Below are 24,375 nucleotides of genomic sequence, written 5' to 3' on the forward strand. Positions count from 1 at the left end.
GCCACCCAGGTGTCCCTATTAGGAGAAATTTCTAATTTTGTATTTTTGAGCCAATAAGATGGTTTCATGGATGTGTTAAAGCAGACAGGCATCCTTATACATTCACAGATCCACACGTATGCTCACCTGCATGAAGAAACACTTTTCCGTTTTATAAATTAAATCTCAGTGTTTTATTTTGGAGACTACTTTTACTATTGAAAAGATTTTACGGAAGTTTCAGTTGTGCAAGACGAATCAGTTCTAGAGATCTGGTGTGTAGTGCCTGTAGTTACTACAGTGTCTTACACTTAAAAATGTGTTAAGAGGGTCGGTGTCATGTTAAGTGTTCTTGGTAAATAATTTTTAAAAGTCCTTCATATTTAACACATATTAATTAGAGCACTCAGTCAGTTGAGCATCTGCCTTCAGCTCAGGTCATGATCCCAGGGTCCTCAGCAAGGAGCCTGCTTCTCCCTCTGCCTGCCACTCCCCCTGCTTGTGCTCACGCACGCTCTCTCTCTCTCTGACAAATAAATAAATTAAATTAAATAAAAGTGGGATGCCTGGGTGGCTCAGTCAGTTGGGCCTCTGCCTTCAGCTCAGGTCATGATCCCAGGGTCCTGGGACCGAGTCCCACATCGCACTCCCTGCTCAGCGGAGAGTCTGCTTCTCTTTCTCCCTCTGCCTCTTCCCCCCCAGCTTGTGCGTTTTCTCTCTCTCTCTCAAATAAAAAAATAAAATCTTTAAAGAAAATAATTAGAGCACTCAAGGTCAAATGTCTCATTATTTTGTTTAATCTGTTGTTGGCTGCTTTATTTATTTATTGGTTTATTATATATGCAGTCCTGCGATGACGATCTCCATAGGTAAATCTTTGTGGCCATTCTTGATTATTTCTTTGGGTTAAATCCCTTGAGAGATTCATGACAATGGCCCTTAATCCTCATATCTTGTCCCACTGCTGTTTTAGGAAAACGCATCTTCTAGTCCTGTTGTGGACATCAGTGATAAAAGGAAATAAATGTATAAGCTGATGAGGCACCGTGGAGCCCTTCGCAGGGTGCAGTTTATGAATGCAGGGCACTGATTTGGGAGCTTTGGATTGGCCCGGTCGGTGAAAATCCTTCTGCGTGACAGTTTCCCTAAATAGAGTGTTTCTCATTTTACGTTTTCCTCTTGCCAGATATAGTGTCTTTTCTCCCATCTACTGTCTAGGAGGTGGTGCAAATGGTACAGTTACAGCCTCTCTGTTCTCCGTCGCCTGTCAAACTGTTCTGCCTTTAACCCTTTCTGCTGTAAATGTCAAAACATGACCTCTTTTCGTAGCTGGAAGCCTCCAGACAGGCAGGAGCGGCGGCTCTGAGAAATGTGGCCCAGAGATTATTTGAAATCTACCAAACACAGTCTGAAGAAGTTAGAAAGAAGCATGAGGATGGTAAACACTTACTCGAGGTACTGAGCTAGCGGCTTGTCTGTCTGTTGGAGAACTGACACCCCAGCGTGTGTGTACGTGTGTTGGTTCACACCTCTCCTTTTAAGGTTAGATGTAAAATCAGCAATGGCTCATGACTTGGGCAAGCCTTGGACAGGGCAGGGTGCCCATCTTCTATGCTGATCTCTCCCCACCCCTGCTTAGCCTGGCACCCAGACATTGTCCAGCTGCTGCGTTGCCACTCTCGCTCAGAGCCCTGGGGAGCACAGGTGGGAGGGGGCTGTGCCCCCCTGCCTAGAAATCAGGGCTGTCCTGGTGCCACCGGCCAGTGACTCCTCTTCTGGTTCTGCTTTTGGCTAACGAGATGGCCTAGGCAGAGTCATTCTCCCTCTCTGGAGTTGGATTTCCTCGTCTCTACAATGAAAGAGTTGGGCTAGATCAATGGTTTCAAAATGGTTTTGACCCTAGAATACGTTCTTCAAATTAAAAACAAACAAACAAATGTATGTGTACCTTTATATTCTAAAATACATATTTCTTATTTAATGTATAACTATATAAATTAAAATATTTTAAACACATAAATACGTATATGTGTATATCTGTGTGTGTATATATATCATAGACATACACACGCAGACACACACAGATACACACATACTTTTTTTGTTCGTTTTTAAATCTGAAGTATACATTTTAGGACCAATAAACCTTTATCAGGAGAATGTACTAGGGCTGGAAAAGGAAAAAAATGTGTGTGTGTATGTATGTGTGTTCACCCGGACTCAAAACAGGGAAGCTCCCTGATGCTGGGGTGGGGTGCCTAGGCTTCTGCCAGCTCAGGCCTTGCAGAGGTCCCCAGGGGAGCACAGCGGGAAATGCATTGTGCGGGTGACACACCTTCATGCTTCCGGATGTGGTGGTGATGGTCAGAAACTCACATGCAGGCAGGGTGCAGATAAAGAACCTTAGTGAATGACGTGAGCCAACTTGTGTGGACCTGAGTGCTCTACGTGGGTGAATGGACATGGCCTGTCAGGAAGGGAATGCACACATGTTCTGCAAAGGGGCCTCAGCCCCAGCCTTGAATTGCCTGGCAGGAATGCCCACCTGGGCTTTCCAAGGGAAGGAAGCTAGACACTTTCTTCTACTGGTAAAATCTCAAATTTTATGAAATATAAATGCTGATGTGTGTGTGCATGTCGGGTAGACGTCAGTTGAGACACTCGCAAGTGTGGCCTGTGGGCTGCCAGATGAAGACTTTGCTTCTATGGTCTTTAGCACAACTCCTGCGATAGGCCTGGGAAATAACTCCCAACACCGTGGGGATCATTATTGTGCTTTTATGACACTTTCTGATTAAAAATAAAATATTAAAAAAATGAAACTTTTTTACTTGAACATATAAGATTTTATTTGTGTTCTAATTAAGTTTCGTTGAGAAAAAGTCAAAAATTTCTTCATCTTCAATTAGCATCTCTCTTTCTTGTACCAGTAGGGCTAACATGTTTTATGGTAACAAATGTAAACATTCTAGGGATAACACTAATATATTATTAATTCCACATTGCTTTAGCACTGTTGCAGCCCATCGGGTTTCTTTTGAAGGAAACACTAAATTCAAAAGAGTAATTTGAATCAAGTGTGAATTATTAAGTTTTTTTGGCTACTCAGAATTATAGAGGGAGAGCATGTCTGTATAATTTAATAAAAACAAGAGTTTGACAGTTGTTTTTCTGACAAAGGCTAACAAACTTGAAAAAGAACAGCAATTGAAACAACATGTTGAAAATCTGAGTCAAGTTGCTGAAAAGCTTGAAGAAAAACATAATCAAATCACAGAGCTGGAGAACCTTGTACAGAGGATGGAAAAGGTGAGCCCCTGGGGACTTAAAGGGATTTCTTCCGGACAGTTAGGGCAAGAATGAAAGAAAATAACAAGAAAATAAATAAGATATAGATACACAAAATTTAGATATTTATATAAATGTATTATTCACATGTGTATAAATACAATTTATAAATTTATATAATTATATATATTTACATAATAATATGTATATATTTTAGAGAGAGAGCATGCATGCTAAAGTGAGCAGGGGGAGGGGAGGAGCAGAGAGAGAGAGAGAGAGGGAGCATCTCAAGCAGACTCCCTGCTGAGCGTGGAGCCCAACATGGGGCTCGATTTCACGACCCTGAGATCATGACTGAGCCAAAATCAAGAGTAGGATGCCCAACCAGCTGAACCACCCAGGTGCCCCTGAAATAAATAAGATATTAATTGCAAGTAAGTCCTCTTTGTAACAACTAAGACTTTTGAAAGTACTCAATAATGTTAGTTCCTTCCCTTACACACTTAATATGATCTGTACAGTCGCTGATTGACCTTTCTACAAATATTGCAGTCATATCATCCCCTGTCACTTTCTCTCTCTAGTGTATATATGGCTTAGAAAGGCGAAGCAGACGAGGCTGTGAGTGGAAACAATGGGAACGATCACAAAGTCCACCTATTACTAGTAATTACACTGTGGATCCCTGTAATCATAACATTTCCACGTATTAGTCAGTGAAGTATCCATTCTTTGGGTGGGGCCACCCGAGTTCACTTCAGGATTGTGAATACCAATGGCCGCATTAGGACAGATATAATTCACATTCAGAAAAGACATCTTCTAGGAGTTGGGACTTCCATAAGAGACCATTTAGGGAAGAGTTGGGAAGGAACAAAAATTCTTAAAAATTTTATGCAGTGTGCCTTTGAGTGGCTGATACTCCAAATATATGAAAAAGGTGAGCCCATAAATGTAATGATGCATCTCTTAAAATTTAGAATACAGACAAACCAAGGAATACAGGGTTTTTACTGGCAAAACAGACTAATAGAAAATTGGGCTTTCTGAAGCTGAATTTGGGGTAGATAAGAATACAGGCTTTGGGGGTGCCTGGATGCCTGGCTCACTCAGTAGAGCGTGTGACTCTTGATCTCAGGGTTGGAAGTTCGAGCCTCACATTGGGTGTAGAGATTACTTAAAAATAAAATCTTCAAAAAAAAAAAAAAAAAGAATAGAGGCTTTGGTGGCTGGTAAATACTGCCCAATAAGTTTTTATATTATTATAATAATCCCCTGATTTGCCCCTTCCCTTCTCAGCCTTATCCTGTTGTATGTCTCCTTGAGTTGATGCCATTTTAGACATGTCACTTCAAAAGCAGCACATTTCCATATTCAGGTTTCTTGCCAAAGGAAATTTGATTAACTTTTTACGTATTTCCCAATGATTTAATTTATAACACTGAGCTTGGTTGAATTTTGTAGTGTCAATGAAGGTCCTATGAGGAAATCACAAAAATTAAATGAGCCCAAATTCAACTGAATCTAGTAATAATAATAATATATAGCTACATCTGTATTGCGCAGTGGGTCACTGACTGTGTTACTGTCACCAGAATCGCTGGGCTAGAATGTCCTCAAGCGGCTGGTTTGCTGCAGTGTGACAGTTTATAGTTATGATATTTTGAACAAACTGTAACATTTGGATAAATACTTTGTAGCATTAGAGCATTTATCCTGTAATAGTTGCGCAAACTCAGCACAAAGAATGTTTGCATTTCGGAAAGGAGGACAATTCCGGAATGCAAATGGGGTGGATTAACCGGCTTTCATTTAAATTTTGACTTGTGATCACCTCCAATCCAAACCCAGTCACCCTGGGTCTGGTTTAGTAGCCAGCTGTGGAATATAATTTCTATTTCCTAGAAATCCTGTGAAATCTGTCCTGAATGTGAGTTATCTCGGAATTCTGGGTTGCAGTCACTTGACTGTTTGTTCAACAAATACTTGAGCACTTACCTCGTGCCAGTCAGAGCTAGAGGTTAGATATCTGTTCGTGAATGAACCAGATAGAGTCCCTTTGTGGAGATTTCAATGTAGGATATCTGGGTTCTGTGGAACTCAAGGAACTTCTCTTATCTCTCTTCAGTCATTCTCCTTGGTTCCCTAGGGAGGCAAATACCCATATTGAAGGTAGGGGAATGTACCCCAGAAAAAAGTTGACTGGCTTAGATACTGGCAGACATTTTTGAGAAGTGATAGGCTAGCGTTTATCTTTTTTGTTTTTGTTGGTTTTGGTTTTTTTGCATTTATCTTGATATTGAGCCGTAATGGTGGGCTGTCTGTAGGTGATCTGTGACAAAGTAAGTGGACAGGATGCCCATGGTTCATGGCCATCAGGAACCTTCCAGAATATTCTAGCAGTTATTTCCTAGAGTGGAGCCTATTGGAATCTCAGGGAGGTGGAGGTAGAGGTAGGTGGGGATGGACGGAAGGGCACTGTGGAGGAGTTTTTAAAAAACATATTTAGTTTAAAGGATGTTATATCTGTAAAACAAACAAGCAAATAAATAAAGCTGTAAGAAACAAAGCTTGGCAACATCTTGCTTTAAGGTAAAACCAAGAATACTTTTAAGGCTATGATGAAGGGTTTCTCAGGTGGGGGGTGTATATCAGAATGAGAAGAGGCGAAACTCTAGATTTTTGTGTTAGTAGGAGAAAGACATGAGTTCAGAAAGGAAATGAAAATTAAAAAAGAACACCCACACAGAGGTTGCCCTGGTGTGGGTGGCCCCTAGAGTAGGATTCATTTTCTACTCACTTGAACAAGCCACTGCTCCAGTAAGTAGCCATTAGTGGTATGAGGTCTGGTAATGAACACATTACTTAAAACCTTCACCATCTGTCCCACTTGAATCAGGAATGCAGTGAGAATGAATTCCGTAAACACAGTGATAAGCCAGCAAAAACGCCCAATAAGAGCATTTTAATATGGCATATGTTCCTTTTGCTAGCAGTGCAATTCCGTTGCATCGTATTTGTTTTCCAGTGTCATCGATTTAGCTCTATTAGAATGTTAGAGCTCAAAGGTACTTTGAGACCACCCAGTTCCTCCTCACCATTTTATAAATGAGGACAGTGGGAACAAGGAACGATTCCACTGTCCTCCAGTTACCAGTTCAACATGCTTTCCATTATGCCCCGTTCTTCTCCGGTGTCAGATAAAAATGATCTACTTGGTTCCTAAATCATTTAGATGTTAACATATGGCAATTATTTAAATTGGTGTCTACTCCACTTTGATCAGTAGGGCAAGGGAGTTCTTAAGCTCCCCAGAGGTACAGTTTGGGGAAGAGTGCATTGCCCACTGGGTGGTGCTGTGAACTCCTTTCCTTTTCCAGAAGACACTGTCCCTGAGAAAAAGTGCTAGCCAGTACAATGTGATTTTCCGGTGTGATTTTCCGTGTTGTCAGAGAGGAAGCATCAAGAGCCCAGGCTCCATGCTGAAACGTTGGCCAGGGCAGAATGTTTACTTGTCCAGTTGTCCGGTTTGCTTGAACCCTGGTTATGAAGATCCATTAATGGAGAGTAAGTCCATGAGGAGGAATGTTAAACACCATTTTCCTCCCTACAAAGTTAAAATATATTATCAGTGATGTGTTTCTTTGATGATCCAAGGCATACCTGTGATGCCTCAAAAATAAGTCGAACACAGCTAGGAAACACAAGGGAAATTCCTATATGTGACAAGAATACTATAGGAAAAAATTGAAAAAGTTAATATAAACTTAAAAAATAATAGCACGTAAGATAGGAAGTGTTTGCCACCTTCAAATTATTATAAATTGAGGTCCTAATATGTATGAGAGAAACATGGGGGCCTTCATATATAATACTCCAACCATCCGAACATTTCAATATAGGTAGTATTATCCCCATTTTAGGGGTGTTCGAAAAGTCATGACTTAAAAAACCATGACTCAGGGGCGCCTGGGTGGCACAGCGGTTGAGCGTCTGCCTTCAGCTCAGGGCGTGATCCCAGCGCTATGGGATCGAGCCCCACATCGGGCTCCTCTGCTATGAGCCTGCTTCTTCCTCTCCCACTCCCCCTGCTTGTGTTCCCTCTCTCGCTGGCTGTCTCTATCTCTGTCGAATAAATAAATAAAATCTTTAAAAAAAAAAAAAAACAACCATGACTCAAACAAATATAGAATGAATACATGTCAGTTTTTCTTTTTTTTTTTTTTTATGATTTTTTATTATATTATGTTAGTCACCATACAGTACATCCCCGGTTTCCGATGTAAGGCTCGATGATTCATTAGTTGTGTATAACACCCAGTGCACCATGCAATACGTGCCCTCCTTACTACCCATCACCAGCCTATCCCATTCCCCCATACCCCTCCCCTCTGAGGCCCTCAGTTTGTTTCTCATAGTCCATAGTCTCTCGTGTTTCATTCCCCCTTCTGATTACCCCCCCTTTCTTTATCCCTTTCTTCCCCTACCGATCATCCTAGTTCTTATGTTCCATAGATGAGAGAAATCATATGATAGTTGTCTTTCTCTGCTTGACTTATTTCACTTAGCATTATCTCCTCCAGTGCCGTCCATGTTGTAGCAAATGTTGAGAACTCGTTCTTTCTGATAGCTGAGTAATATTCCATTGTATATATGGACCACAACTTCTTAATCCAGTCATCTGTTGAAGGGCATCTCGGCTCCTTCCACGATTTAGCTATTGTGGACATTGCTGCTATGAACATTGGGGTGCATATGGCCCTTCTCTTCACTACGTCTGTATCTTTGGGGTAAATACCCAGTAGTGCAATGGCTGGATCATAGGGTAGCTCAATTTTTAACTTTTTAAGGGACCTCCACACTGTTTTCCAGAGTGGCTGTACCAACTTGCATTCCCACCAACAATGTAGGAGGGATCCCCTTTCTCCACATCCTCTCCAACAATTGTTGTTTCTTGCCTTGTCTATTTTTGCCATTCTAACTGGCGTAAGGTGGTATCTCAGTGTGGTTTTGATTTGAATTTCCTTGATGGCTAATGATTTTGAACATTTTTTCATGTGTCTGTTAGCCATTTGTATGTCTTCATTGGAAAAGTGTCTGTTCATATCTTCTGCCCATTTTTTGATTTGTTTATTTGTTTCTCGTGTATTGAGTTTGAGAAGTTCTTTGTAGATCTTGGATACCAGTCCTTTATCTGTAGTGTCATTTGCAAATATCTTCTCCCATTCCGTGGGCTGCCTCTTAGTTTTTCTGACTGTTTCCTTGGCTGTGCAGAAACTTTTAATCTTGATGAAGTCCCATAAATTCATTTTATCTTTTGTTTCTCTTGCCTTTGGGGATGTGTCATGAAAAAGGTTGCTTTGGCCGATGTCGTAGAGGTTGCTGCCTATGTTCTCCTCTAGAATTTTGATGGATTCCTGTCTCACATCGAGGTCTTTCATCCATTTGGAGTTTATTTTTGTGTATGGTGTGAGATAGTGGTCAAGTTTCATTCTTTTGCATGTAGCTGTCCAATTTTCCCAGCACCATTTATTGAAGAGACTGTCTTTTTTCCACCGGATGTTTTTTCCTGCTTTATCAAATATTAGTTGCCCAAAGAGCTGAGGGTCCATTTCTGGGTTCTCTATTCTGTTCCATTGGTCTATGTGTCTGTTTTTGTGCCAGTACCATGCTGTCTTTGTGATCACAGCTTTGTAGTACAGCTCGAAATCCGGCATTGTGATGCCCCCAGCTTTGTTTTTCCTTTTCAACAGTTCCTTGGAGATTCGGGGCCTTTTCTGTTTCCATACAAATTTAAGGACTGTTTGTTCCAGTTCTTTGAAAAATGTCCTTGGTATTTTGATCGGGATAGCATTGAAAGTGTAGATTGCTCTGGGTAGCATGGACATTTTAACTATGTTAATTCTTCCAATCCATGAGCATGGAATATCTTTCCATCTTTTTATGTCTTCCTCAATGTCTTTCAAGAGTGATTTCATGTCAGTTTTTCTTAACTCATTCATTAATAAGGGAACCAGTAAGATGGTAAAACTGGTTTAAATAGAAGATTTTGAGAAACTGGATATTTATAGACATTTTGAAAAAAGGAATATAGGATCAGATTACTAGGTTAGATACAAAGCTGGTTAATATTTTTGAAGGCAATCAAATCATAACCTGTGGGATTATCTTTTCTACCAGGCAGAAATCTACACATGAACAGACAACTTCACAGAGTCAGGGCTCTAATCAAATCATAAACAATAAAGTCAAACACACAGAAATTCTCCATGAATTGGTTATTCAACAATGACCCAATATGACATTAAAATCATACATTGTTTTGATTTCCAAGTTTGGGCTATTTTTTCTCAACAAACATAAGGCCCAGAGAGGTAAAAACCTTGGCAAAAGTTGTTACAGTCACAGTTTGAAAACTAGGTGGGACCATGTCCAAAGAGATTCCCACATTTTTGCTCTACGACACAGCATTTTATATTTTACCCATATAAATACTGCAGCAGGAATGGTTTTAAATAGCATTGTAAACAGTGCCAAAACATTTCTTACCATCAAATATTAAAAAAAAAAAAAACCCACAATCATCCCAGCTTGTTTTTTCATGGACTTACTATTTTTCTTTTGAATGCAAAGAATTTGGTTTAATAATGACATTCAGTTATTTCTTTACATTTTCTTTGTCCATGTCAAAATTTCTCTTATATTCTAACTAGGAAGTGACTGTATTACCTGTGGCCTTGATCCTTCACTAAAAAGGCTTTTACGACTTTTCTACTTTCTGGCCGATGCCCTGTGAGCTGGTAGACGTATAAAGTCAGTAGTGTCCTTGGAGACCAGCGACTCAGTCTAATGTAGGAGAAGCAGGTGGAATGGAGGGAGAGCCAATGCCTAGAGAGATGAGCTTGTATTCAGGGTGGGACGGAGAGAGGCGGGAGTTTGAGCAGGGTGTACTTCAGTTGTTGGCTGGAGAAGGAGCAGAACCTCTCCAGGCAGGTGAGGGGAGTGAAGACAACTAGTCTTGACCTGTCACTGAGCTACTTGGAAACCACACAGGAGGACGCCTGGCCAGGTCTCACTGGGGTGGGTTGTCACAGCGCCATCTGAAATGAGCTTTTTAGCTCAAAACATATTTTCTAATATCATAAGAAGCATCTTTTGTGAACAGTTTGCAAGAGTGACTTAGCAAACACACACACACACACACACAGAAATAAATAAAATTGTATTTTATTTTCTTCTAGGAAAAGAAAACTCTGCTAGAAAAGAAACTGTCTTTGGAAAACAAGCTGCTGCAACTCAAATCCAATGCTACATATGCTAAAAGGTTTGCAAATCTCCCTCCTTACTAAAGAGTTCCTAATACCTTTCCTCTCTGCTGGTCGATCCACTGGCCAATGGCCAGAAGGCTAACACCCTCCAAGGAGACAGGAAGGCTGAAAGGGCAGGACAAAGGGAAATTTCTTAATATTAACAGCCACCAGGTGCCTCCCCTCCCTCCCACTGGGCAGAGTTCCCTGGCGGTACTGGGAAACTGGGGCAGGGTTAATCCTCCCGGAGAATGAAGGAGCCTGTCCCTTCCTGTTGACCCTGGGTCCTAAAGAGGATGCTTCCTTCCCCCTGATGCTTCTGATTTTGTTAAAGGGTCTCCGCTATAACCTGCATCAAATTGGCTAGCCCACAAGTGGAACAGTAAGATCCTTTTATGGTGCTCCCCAACTTTGTAGAGAAGGAACTACTCTGAATGCATTCTTAGTTCTTCGGACTTACGAATACTCATAATTCACAAGCTGTGACAGTCCTGAGTACGGGGGTGGCGTGGATTACGGTTATCACCCAACTGCTGCATGACTTCGCTGCTGTTAGAAAAATTCTCTGGAACATCATGTAATAACTCTTAACACATAAAATTTCATCACTTTTTCCCCCCTTTCCCTTCCCTTCTCTACGAATTCTAAACCTGCCACTGTTGTTACATGTTCTGATACAATGTTCAAAGTCAAGCCTATGTTGAGGTCTTATTTTATCCATCTGGAACTATTGCTTCTTAGGATATCAAGCCCTGTTATGAGCCTCAGAATGTATACATTTGTATTCTCATGTATTTAATAATATATACTCAAACATCTCTCTCTCTTGGTCTTTGATTTTTTTTTTTCCTGTTTCTCTTTCCTTTCCAATTATGTTTTCTCTTCTCATCTCTCAAAAGCTTCTGCCTTCTGTCTGGCTCATATTCATGTATTGGACCACATCCGCCAAAGTCTAGACCTGGGCTGATGCTGGCAATTGCACATACGTATTCAGAACACACTGGAATACTACTGACATTAATTTACCCATATTCTTCTTTGTGAACAAGCATATAGCCCCAGTAGGTGGCTTTCTAAGACAGTGCCATATAACACTGCACGTCTCTGTGGGAAATTAAGGAAGTTCTGTGGAAGACGCCCATAGGTCTTCAGAATTACTTGCACATACTCATAACTTTAAGTAAATCTTGGATTATGTTGTTGTTGTTTCTTCTGAAAGAGAGCCTGTCCCTGCAGAACTGCTGGCTGGTACAATATGCTTTCCATCAAAAGTCCAGACCATCTGTGTTTGTTTGGTTTTTTTCTTTAAAAATGATTTTTATTGATAATAGGGTTTTTGTCCGTCTTTGAGCACAAAATGTAACCATTTTCAAAACCAAACTGAACTATTCTTTCTGTTCTATTATATATGAGCAGTTGTTATAGGGAATTCTCAGAAAGCTCTTAGGGAGGATTTAGAAATGTCTTGAGGAAAATGGATGTTTTGTGTTTCTAGAAAGGTGTTTGAACATCCAGGCTTATGTAATTTTCATAGATTGTAGGCATCGCAAATATTTATCTTATTATTTGTCTGTGTGTAGAGGTATTCACTCTGCTAAGTGACAAGAAAATGAAATCAGTAGGAGTCAGGCTCTTCTGGTTAAAGCAATAGAGACTTGGTTAAGCTACCACAAACAAGAGGATTTCTGGTAGGTGAAGACTGAATAGATATGGCCATAAAGAAGATGCATCTCATGGGAAGACGGGAGGACCACCCTTTAGCATCTAATGTGTTTTCAAAAACCAGATTATTTTGTGGCTCCTATTCAGTCATGTGTGTTTGTACAGTTTCACTCTTTCTTGCTCTTTGTTTTTGCTGTGTGATTTATGAACTGTTTTCAGTGGTCTTCTCCAGCTGGCTCATATTCTTTACTTTCCTTTCAAATTGCAGAGGAGTCTACGGGCCTAATACTACTTCCTGTATTGTGTAGAATGCTCATGTTTACCAAACCCCTACATTGTCATCTAACCAATGGCCTTTTGGCAGGCACCAACTCCCGCTCCTACAGGTGGCCTTCCCTTACCCCCAAAATAGCCTAGAGCTGCTTTTCTGAGCAGGGGGCTCTGGGTGATCAAATTTCCCTTGCGCAGGAGGGTGGGTTTGACAGGTGCCATGACTCCTTGCCATTTTGATGAAAAGATTCAGTATGTTCTAACCTGGCATTTCTACTATTAAAAAGCATCTCTAAAGATGATGACTTTTAAGTATTTATAATTCAGGAGAAAATGACAGGTTTTTTGCATATGGCTATGAATATATAATTATATTATGCTAATCCCCACAATTACTTTTAACGAGAGTTAAGAGATTTGGCAGAAGCATCTCATGAAAAACAGGGTTGACTCCGTATCTCCACCACCATCACTACTAACCAACACATGTATTATGATTTGCTGTTTGTAGCGTAACCCCAGCTACCTTATTTAATTTAGTCCTTTCATCGACTTTTCAGGGAAGAAACTGAGCTTCTAATTGGTGAAGTGATTATACGGCCTCTCAGAAGTTGTAAGAGCTGGGAGTTTGGGCTCTAGAATTCTCACAGCAGTCTGCGCTCATTCTGCTATAGAAGAGATTCGACCTTCTTTCATTTCTGGAGACCTCCGAGGCTTTCCCTCAGACTGGTTTCCTAATTCCCCCGTGTGTCTAGGAGCAGAAGGCAGTTTCCCAACGTGTCCCTCTGCCCTGTGACATCACAAACACAAAGGTCCTTTTTAGAGTTATCCTTTGGAGAAACACAAGAGCTGTCCCTCAGAAAAATCCTTTTTAAAAAAGGATAGCATGAAGCCAGAAAACAATGAAATCAAAGCCATCATAAAAGTGAGGAGCAGAGGGCCAATATGGCGTCGTTGAATAATGCCGTCCTCTGATGGTGCAAGTTAACCCAAAGATAGATTTTAAAGTATCCTGATGAACGGGTGGAGAGACAGTCCACCTTTCATTCAATTTCCTCTGACTAAGTGTGTGGCAGACATTGGTCATCAGAGTGATTGAGGGTATGCTTCTTGCCGAGTACTTAGGCTACGATCATCCCATATTACTAAAGTCTAAGCCATTTGTTTTCACATGTCTGCAAGTTAAAGGCAGGGTGGACTCTCTCTCTTGAACAGGAAGGAAGCTAAGAAGAAGAATATCAGAAATGGTGCTCTGTTCACTCTCCCACAGTGCTGAATGGAGAGACGATCCTCAGTTCCCTTCCCCAAAAGAAGAGGGACAAGATTTTCCTCTCTCGTTGGTGGGCCTTTCCTTGTTTGCTCTCTTTGGCATTTCCAGTACAGACTTTTCCAGCTCCACATCTGGGATATATGAGGCAAAAAAGAAAACCCAGGGAACTCACCCTTGTGTTGTGCCTTGGGTTCCCAGGCCCTGAGCGGGTCTGCCTTCTCTCTGTCTTTCAGAGCCTTCTTGTGTTTGTTTATACATAATCTCTAGGTTTTTGGTTGTACACGGTCAGAAGGACGGGAGAAACACATCTACATCTTCCCAAAGTATAAGATTTGCAATTCTATTTTAATTTCAGCATTTACTTCACATTTATATTGAGGCATTGGGAGGCAGAGCATGAATCAGACATCTGTTAGAAGGGCTTGGTGGCCTTTTCTAGACCTGGCCTTTGTAATGTTTTCTTCCTGCTGGTTTTGTTTTAGTACCTCTTTATTAAGACTGAGTCGCTTTAACAGAAAGATAAAGAGCAGAGATTAAAGGGAGCTCAGGTGGCAGTTTATTTCACTATAGTCTCACATTTAAAAGACCTTAAACGGGTGATTAATTTCATCTTTATTGAACAATCCTAAGAGAATTTCTGCAACTTCTTTTAGTCCCCGTTCTAGTGTACTAATGCAGGTAAGTCTGAAAACCCTGTGTTTTCAAGAGTGCTTCTAGAAATTATTTTCTTCCAGCTTGAGATCTCTTTCAGATTTCTGTTTATCTACAGTGACTTCTATGGTAAGACCATCACAGAATACGTGGGGAAATTTCCTGAGCTTCGTATTTTGAGGAATGTAACATCTACCCCACCCCATCTTTTTTCCCTCTGGTCTGAGTTCTGGGTCATCATAGGACACAACAAGACCATTATGAATACTCATCTTTAACATTTTTATGAATTTTTAAAATAACGTTTAGTTTTCTTATGGGCTCGTGAACAGTTGATGAATATTCAAAACCAGCCTGCCTCTGTAAGTCATCCCAAATTCTTTCTCCTTATTTCCCAGGGAAGTCCTGAGTCTGACTGCTCCCTCCCTACTTCTCTCCTGTTTCCCTCCTCACTGCAGCAGGTTGAATCTTAGCATCACCAGCCGTGGGGAGGCTTCTGTTTGCCTTCTCTGCTGTTTTGATCTGTATGTCCTCAACTCATTTTGTGTGTGTGTTGTCTCTCTAGTTCCTTTCTAATTTTTCTCCTGGGGTGTCTGTCCTATGGATTGGTAGATGCATCCTTATATATTCTGGGTACAATGTCTTTATTAATCATTTGAGTTACCAATGTTCTGAGGTATCCTGTTCCCTCTTATTTGATGGTTCCCTATTTTTGTCTAGTCAAAATTATCAGTGTTTCCCTTTGTGATTAAAACTGTTTTGAGTTCTATTGTAAAAAAAATCTTTGTCTATTGCACATTCACGAAGATGTTCCTCTGTTTTATCTTCTGAAAGTCTTTTGGGTCCCCAGTTTTATTTACAATTTACGTGAAGTTTATTTTTCTTATGAGTGAGTTCAGAGTTCATTTTCATTTTCTTTTTTTATATGAATGTAGAATTGTCTCAGTACCATTTGTTGAAAGGATCATCCTTTTTATAACATTCTGCAGAATCATCTTTGATACACATCAACTCTGTTGGTCTGCACCTGTGATATATAAGTATATGTACAATAAAAGTGGCACAGATATAGTGTAATTAGTTTAATTAGTCTTCCATTGATGAACACTCAGAGCGTTCTAATTTTTATGCTATGAACAATAATGAACTACATTTTACCCATATTTTGTGTAATTGTACTGTATTTTTATAGCCTGAATTATTTAATTCCACAAGATAGATAAATAATGGCTATCATTATGCAATATTTGTGCAAGATTTTCTATGATTTTGTAGAAATTCATTTTTTTCTACAGTAAAGCAAACTGTTTTTAACACTCTCTCATGCAAAACCAAAAGAGGGAAAAAATTAAAAGACTGTCTTACATATTGCAAGTTGCCTGCAAATTACTTGGCTTTGAGAGAGAGTATTACATACATTATTGAGCCAACATCAGCGGTTCAGTGCTGGGCTATTCAAAGCATGGGTAAGCGTGCTCACTGGCAACAACCTGGAGCCTATTGAAAATGCAGGCTCTCAAGCCCTATCCCAGCCTCCTGGATCCGAGGTGCATTTTAACAAGATCCCTCATGATTTCATAAGATCCTCCAGTGCATATTACGTTTGAGAAGCAATGTTTCAGTACATGATGTGAAACACAATGTGACTCTCTTTTTTTTCAATGAGCACGTGTTCTGTAATGTCATGTGAGTGTCCACGACCTTTGTAATATTTGTAGAGGCTATAAAAATCAGAACTGCGATTGCATTAGATGTTGGCTACTAATTCTAAAACCGTAATAGCTAAAGAAATAACAATACACTGCTATGTAAAAAGCTCATTTTCCAAAAGCATATTCTCTTATCTCCTAAAATCCACAGTATATTCTTGTAAAGTAATACAAGTAGGAATTACTCTATCTGTTACATGGAGGCTGAGAAAGCTTGTGTGAGTCCTCTCACCATGCTCCCAAGTTTGGTGACCCGGCCGTAATGCATGCTGCCTCAAAACTCCAATAATATTGGCCAGAAGAAAATTGTGGCAAGTTAAAAGCTGTAGAATCAATTCCGTTTACCTAAATGGAGTTTCGGGAAAGTATGAATAATCTAAATTCAAACTTTCATCTATCTTTTTTTCACAGTAGTCGACGTGGACTCAAACTATTAGCTGGAATTTAATTTCGTTTTTTTTTTAAATGCCCTATTTACCGGTAGTAGAATTACCCAATGCAGGAATCCAAAATTATAATAGTAGTCGTAGTAATAATAATAATAATAAAAGACAAACACAGGCAATCCACAACATACACTAACTCTGTATCGTTGGAAATTGGTTTCCCATTTTATGTAAAACCTCCTTCCTGGCCCCCCATGTCCTAGCCCCACTACCCTTACATTCTGATGAGGCTGGGTGTGTGGGTGCTTCTAGGCAAGACCGTTTAGTTATGTGAGTGCTTCGTCGGGCTCAATACAGTTAGACTCAACCCCCTCCCGCAGGGAGAGAAGTCACAGATGTCCAGGAGGGAGCTTTGGACACGAAAGGATATACTCACTCGAGTTCCTGTCTGAGCTCATCAGAGGCTGATCTGTGGCTGTGATCTTCCGTGTCTTGTGTGGCCTATGGGGCCCCCAGCATCTTTCCCACACGATGTCCAGTAATAGGGTCCCGTGTGAGGAGAGCCTGGCAGCCTAGCTGTAAAAAATGGCTGCACGATGCTTCGGCACATTTTATGTCTCTTTTTCCTTTTGCATTTCCAGTTGCCACAATCTTCGAATGGAGATTTCCGTTCTCCAGGAGCAGATCTCTCATCTGCAGTTTGTGATTCATTCCCAGCATCAGAACCTACGCAGTGTCATCCAGGAGGTCAGATTAATCGAGTGTGTTTCTCTGGTAGACGGTATGTTTACAGTGAGAACACTGAATACAGGCAGCTTGTCTGGACTTCATAAGCAGTGAGATTTTTCTCCCCGCTGACATTTCCTTTTTATTCCCGTGCAACATGACTCTGTTTTCAATGCCTTCTTCGGTCTGTATGCCCACACCTGTAGTGCTCTCAATGAAGATATTTGGGAAATTGTGTTTAACTGTCTTTAGTTGTTTCAGTGATTTTTTAAAAAAGTGTTCTGAGCCAGGTAACATACACTGTTCTTTAGAAGATTTGGGAGATTTGAAGATTCAACCCTTTCTGCGGAAGCAATGATCTGTTTTTATAACCTCACACACAGTAAATTTACTTAGTAGGTGTGCGGGGACAGGGGTGTCACCTGGCCATTCTTCTCTGGGAACATCCTGGCAGGTGAAAGAGAGGAGGGCATTGTGGTGGCGGCCAGATGGATGGTGGGTTGTGAACTCATGTGATTTACTTCAAGAAATCTATTGATCTGGTTTGGGGTCTGTGCTTTAGGCCTGAAATCAGACCTTCCCTCATTTTTTACTACCTAATACTTGTTTCCCAAAGGAATTCTTTCAAATAATTCCCATGCCTCCCTGGTACAAATGTAATTTGGCTAGGACCTCATCAAAAGGCCAGAGAATTGAGTCATGGCACTTGGGAGCCAGGAGGATTTAGGGGGCATCCCACATTCTCATTTGACAGATGAGAAAACAGAGGCTCTAAGTGGTTAAGTGACAGAGCTGGTAGTGGCAGAACCAGCCTTAGAATCCGTGGGTTTTCTCTTCCCACTTTGTTCTGGTCATCACCTCACCCCCCCAGTTCCACGCTGCTTTTCCACAGATGATTTTCTTCCCAAGCAAAGCGGGCTCACCTCATTATGCTGCAGGTTGACCAGATCTCCGCCTTGGGGAGCTTCCCCATTCCAGGCAGTGGCCTTGCGCAATGGCCACCAGCCCCTGCAGCTGCAGTATGAAAGCACTGTGTGCCGGAAACGCAGAAGGATGGACAGAGCTGCTTTCCACAGGAGGCATGCCCGCTGGATTTGGTTTAAACAGGTTTTCCAAAGATGACAATGTTTAATAGGACTGCCCGTATGCTCTCATCCCCAGGTGCCAATTTGCCCTGCTATTCTCTGTAACCTGCTGAATCCGCTAATGCTTTGGGATTTAACTTTTGTATTTGATGAATGTCGGTGGACCACAGAAACCTGTGCGGTTTTTGATTTAAGTAACTTCCCTGTTGTCTGACTAGATTTTTCCAATTGTGTTTCCTAATTCTTAGATGGAAGGATTAAAAAATAATTTAAAAGAACAAGATAAAAGAATTGAAAATCTGAAGGAAAAAGTTAACATACTCGAAGCCCAGGTAAGGAGGGAATCTGTTGTATATTGCAGTGCGAATGTGAGTGTATGTGAGTGTGTGTGTGTGTGTGTGTGTGTGTGTGCTCAGTGTACCTGGGAATGTGTCTGCTGGTGTGCCAGTGTGACACAGTGAGTTTGTATGTGGGCAGGTGTGTGAGTGTGTCTGTGTGTGATTGTGTGTGAGTGTACAGGCATGTGTCTGTGTGTGTATATGAATGTATTTTTGTGAATGTGTGTGCATGGGCTGCTTCTATGCACAAGAAATTATAGATTTGTGGGAGGGGTACTCCTAATAATTATTGAAGTATTAAACATTACTTTTTAATACTTTTTTTTTTTAAGATTTTATTTTTTATTATTTATTCGACAGAGATAGAGACAGCCAGCGAGAGAGGGAACACTAGCAGGGGGAGTGGGAGAGGAAGAAGCAGGCTCATAGCGGAGGAGCCTGATGTGGGGCTCAATCCCATAACGCCGGGATCACGCCCTGAGCCGAAGGCAGACGCCAACCGCTGTGCCACCCAGGCGCCCCTACTTTTTAATACTTTAAATATTATTAAATAACTGTTAAAAGTTCGTCCAGATTTTCCAGAATGCTTGCTCTACTGGGGGGCAGATAATAACATCTCTCCATGTGGACTTGAATTAGAAGCTCAGCCAAGACCATCTTGGGTGAATTCAGCTCTGGCCAGACAGCTGGGTTTGCTGTCTTAGGTCTTCGTTTCCTTCCCGCCCTGAGATGTCCTCTTTCCTCCTCTGTTATCACTCACACCCCCCATGGCTTGCACGCTTTGCCTCCGGGCTCATCCACCTCAAGAAGCCTCTTGTAACTTTCTTAGTTTTCCGTGTTTGGAAACATAATGTAACACTTTGTAACTTACTGTGATAAGATGTGCTTTTCTTCCTGCCCACACGTTCCCCTCTATGCTAGGGAGGCCCTGTATAGGCTTCCAGCTGCCGGCCGAGGTGCGGCAGCGCCCTGCCTCCCGGGAAGAGCAGTGAGGCCACTGAGGCTGGAGCCCCTGAAGAGGCCACCACTGCCTCCCCCGGGGCTCGAGCTGGTGCTCAGTGCCGCCTTCTCTGCCTCTGTCGGGGGCTCATCTCTGACCACCTGGACCCAGGCGCCTTTTCTACTTCATTCTGTAGTATTTTGACCTCCTGCTTGTCCCCCTGCCACGCTGTCCCGTCCTGTGGAATCAGAGATGCTCTGATTGCCACCAGACACCTCATCATCCTTGGGGGCTTTTCCTGTCCCCAGGACAGACGAGAGGTGGGGCACGACCACGCTGCCAGAACCCTGCCACACCTTTTCTCTCACCACCGTGCACCGTGTTCTCTTGGCTTTCCCCAAACTGAAGAAACAAATCATCATAACATAAAGAGGTTGTAAACAGTTTTCCATCTTAAATTTTGTAACCATGGCCGTGGCGTGCCATTTCTCTCTGCCCAGAGGACCCCTGTTCTCTCCGCTTTGGAGGGTGAGCCCTTTAAGCCTCAGGCTTTCCTTCGATTTTCACCTTCTTTAGGTTACAAATGGCTGTTTGAGGAAGACAATGCTTGCAGCTCCGTGCAGCTGAAACATGCAGGGATGGGGGAGTAATTGGCTCAAAACTCCTGTCCACTCAAGTGCCCAGTAATGGCTGGTCAGTTTACATCAAGGGGCTCAGGTGATGGAATTCAGACCACATTAGAGCCTCTTCCTCCCAAGAAATGTCCCTACGGGGATTTCCTCACCACTTTTTGTACTTAGTGGCTTTTTTGGCAAATGGTACTTAATAAAATATTTTTTTCTAATATTAGTTTTGGGTAACTAATATATATTCATTCATTCCATACAAATTAGGAAATATGGATAAGTACATAATAAGAAAATCATGCAAGCTTTCCATCTGTGGGTAGTCACTCCTCACAGTTGGGTCCAACTGTATTTCTATGGGACTCCATGTGCCTGTTACATACCTGTGTGTATGTATTAAAGATACAGACTATACATGGCATAATATTATGCCTGTTTCATTGTATTTTTAAGCTTCATTCGTTTGTTCACATCATCAATCTTGTCGTTAATTCTATAAGTACTTATTGAGTGGCTACTGTGATGTAGTTTTGGAACTGGCTAAGTTGGGGAAGTGGCTAAGTTTGGGAAAACAATATTGGACAAATGAAACATGAGCTCCACACACTGGAATGGACTGTCTAGAGAGGGAGATGAACCCATAAATGAACATATAACTAGCAATATTATGGAAGCATTCTGCAAGGAAAGAACAAGATGTTCTGACAGATAACACCTGGAGAGAGGACTTAGCTTGGTGGGTGGGAAGAAGCTCTCTAAGAAAATGAATTTTAATCTGAGCCTAGTGAAAAATTGGGTGGTAGGGCTTGTCAGGAAGAGGGACAAGGAGCCATTGGGAGTGCTTCTAATCTAAGAGTTGGATGGAATAGCATGGGATGACATTGGAAAGGTAGGAAGGAGCTAGATCATAGATCATGCCAAAGAGTTTTTTTCTCTATATAACAATATAACAAGAAGTCTTTGCTTACCAATCAGATTACATTTACATTATCTTTCAAAGTAGCCACTGTATTGATATACAATAACTTAATTAACTCATCCTTATTGTTGTACATTAGATTATTTTTCAGTATTGCTTTTGTAAACAGCACTGAATTCAACATATTTATACAAACATCACTGATCATTTGTGTATTTCCTTCCTTAAGATAAATTTTTAGAAGTAGAATTGGTAACTCAAAGCATATCCATTTTTCAGATTTTTGATAGTGTGTTCCCTGACTCCCAGGATTCTCATAGATCAATCATCTCCCTCAGCAGCCACAGCCCCACCTGCAGCTGCCTTGGCTCTTGCAGTCAATTTTTTGCTCACTTTCAGTCCTTCAGTCCTGATATTTCTGATCTTCTCATAGTCTTATTTTTTCCTCTTCATTACTAAGGGATCTTAATACTTAGGAATTCTTTGTTATTATTTTAATAATGTCTAAGAAGGGAGAAATGATAAATGCACATGGTCAGATTCCCTTTTTGGACTGGGAATCTCATTTAAGTCCAAGTTAACATGTAATTCAGGAAGTTTGGTGTGAGGTAGGGATCTAACTTTGTAGTTGTCTCACTTTATTGAGAAGTCTGGCCTTTCTTCGTGAATTGGAAATGCCTATTATCCTAGACTGGGTTTTTATGTTGGAAATCTCTTCCAATGGTGTATCTGCCTCTTTGGGCTCCAATGCCCTACTGCTCTGCATATTGCACATTGGTCACACATTTTAATTGGACAGATTGTTATCTGTTTCTGAGCTCACTTCATTGTGTTCTAGCCAGACATAGTGAAGTGCCAGCTGTCATCACAGGATCAAGGTATCAACGGTGCTGCTGCTTTTAATCCAATTTTATGTCCCTTAGTTGTGTCTGTTTATTTATATCATCCCCAAAACAAATGTTACTGTCCTAAATAGGCTGGCGACTTAACTCTGATTGGTCAGGTACAATATGTTATCCAATTGGCCTTTTGGTCTAATAATTAGACCAGAACAATGTATTTGTTTCCATTGTACTCTGTTTCTATATTTCCGAGTGCAGCAAATAATTGCTGTTATATATGAGAAAGCAACAGATTTGTTCCCTTCATGGGAACTTCTAGGTTGGCTGCAGACTCTCTGCCGTGATGTGAAAACACCTCTCAGTACTGTCTCAGATTCTCTGTACATAGCTCGATTCAAGCCTCTTTTTTTTTAATGCTTTCTTTTATAAAAGAGTCTTCAGACTATAGCAGTATCTGATGAATATCTTTATAGTCCCAGAATTTCTTGTCTTCAGTAGATAAATCTTTTCCTTCACAGCAAGGAGTTTTACAATGACCATTGCAGCTTTAAAAAGTCCAAGCCACATCCATTTAATTGATTCATCAAATAGTTTTCTATATTTAAGATGCACCAGGAAATATTTCGAGTGCTGAGTATATGGGTAATGCACAGAACAGACTGTCCCCAGTTGCATCTCGCTTATACTTCAATTAAAGATACAGACAATAAACACATAAACAAGTAAATCAACAACTTAATTAGGGAGGGACAAGTGCTCTGAAAAGTGTAGAATGTGACAATGTGGTAGTTATAGAGTGACGGGAGTCAGGAAGGGCATCTCTAAACCTGTGATATTTGTCCAGGTACTTGAATTTAGTGAGTGTTTGAGCCATGGTTAGCCTATTTCTGGTCCTGTCCTGGTCAGTGCTTTATTATGAAGTTCTTAAACTGAGATGCTTTGTGCAGGGGTGTACTATCTTGCACTGCAAATTTAAGACCACTGCCTATTTTGGAATCCATTAACTCACAGGGTGAATTGATTCCATTTATGATAAATGGTCACCCAAGCTTGAACAACCCATTGAAACACATCACCTGCGTTTCTAAGCCACACAGACCGCATCTTCCACACCAAAAATATCCATCTCTTTTTACGCATGCTACAAGCTTCATTTTATTTAATCCTCAAAACTACTCTGGGAGAAAGTTATTATTTATTACATTTTGTAAGTGATTAAACTGAGATCCAGAGAAGTTAAACTCGTTCAAAATCACTCGAGTCTTATTGTCTTGAAAGCATATGCTCCCTTCCCCCCATCGCCACCACAAAATCTATTTATTGAAGTGATTAAATAAGTGTGTGTTGGGGTAAGTGTATATGTGCATGTGCATATGTACAGAAATGAAGAGTTCTTAAATTTGCCTGACCATTTATATTGATTTTAGTCATTGTCACAGTTACTATATTGCAATGTTTTCCATTTTCCAGTGTTTTGAGTCATGGTAACAAATACTTTTTTTTCGTGGATCTCTTTCTATCCTAGCAGGGCTTTTCCCCCTCTCCTCAAGGGAGATATATTCACCCATATAACTCTATCCTTTAAAACAACAACAACAAGAACAACTTCAAGGTTTTTAAAACTTTAAAAAATATCACCGGAAAATTTCTGCTTGACTCTACCAAAATTATTTACTTTTCTTTCTACTTTGGCCATATCTTTGTCACCATCATTTTCATCTCTGACATTCCTCTCACATTTCGTGCATTTCTAGTTTCCTCACTAATGACCTGATGATATGGAAATGCATCGTCAGAAATTTCTCCATTTTCTAAGCATTGAAGATTATCTTATTTTGTATACTCACCGTGATCCCTAAAATTTAATTTAACAAGAATGTGTTGATAGAAAGGATGCAAAAATTAGGTTCTTTTGGAGAACGATGTCAATAAACTATCCTTGGATAGAGTCATCATAATGGTAGACATATTCTGGTCAGTGATTTGTAGTTTTGTAAAGTAACGATGCAATAAAACTCCTGGATATGGCTGTTCTAATTAAAGGAAAAACTGTGGAAGTCCATGAATCAAAAATAAATACCTAAGTCTAGTAGCTGAAGTAAATCAGTATGAAAGTTGAGATAAATGAGCATAAAGACAGTCTCACGTGTTAACTCTCGTGCTTTTGTATTGTTTGAGGCTCAGCGACTTGAGAAACTAGGAGTTTCTTTTGGAAAAACTTCCAATAGCCTTTATGTAATTGTCCAGCCTGGATTATTTTTATTCCCATATTCGTTGTCGTCGTGATGTTGTGATTCATATCGCTTCCTAACTTGTGGAGTATTGTATAGAGTGGAGTTCTTCTTAGCAACATACTTGGCCTGGGATATGTGCCTAC

At 40.7% G+C, this 24,375-nt stretch overlaps 1 protein-coding gene across 1 annotated transcript in view; it reads left to right on the forward strand.

Annotated features, from left to right (window-relative positions):
• The window catches only part of CCDC68 (coiled-coil domain containing 68), a 53,320-nt gene that overhangs the window by 20,544 nt on the left and 8,401 nt on the right, over positions 1 to 24,375 (forward strand). Inside the window, exons 7-11 of the mRNA XM_040632491.1 lie at positions 1,309 to 1,434; positions 3,160 to 3,288; positions 10,509 to 10,591; positions 17,164 to 17,269; positions 18,582 to 18,665. Coding sequence (XP_040488425.1) covers positions 1,309 to 1,434; positions 3,160 to 3,288; positions 10,509 to 10,591; positions 17,164 to 17,269; positions 18,582 to 18,665 — 528 coding nt within the window. The remainder of the gene's footprint in view (positions 1 to 1,308; positions 1,435 to 3,159; positions 3,289 to 10,508; positions 10,592 to 17,163; positions 17,270 to 18,581; positions 18,666 to 24,375) is intronic.

This window comes from Ursus maritimus, unplaced genomic scaffold (assembly GCF_017311325.1).
Source record: "Ursus maritimus isolate PB19 unplaced genomic scaffold, ASM1731132v1 scaffold_18, whole genome shotgun sequence".
Lineage (NCBI taxonomy): Eukaryota > Metazoa > Chordata > Mammalia > Carnivora > Ursidae > Ursus > Ursus maritimus.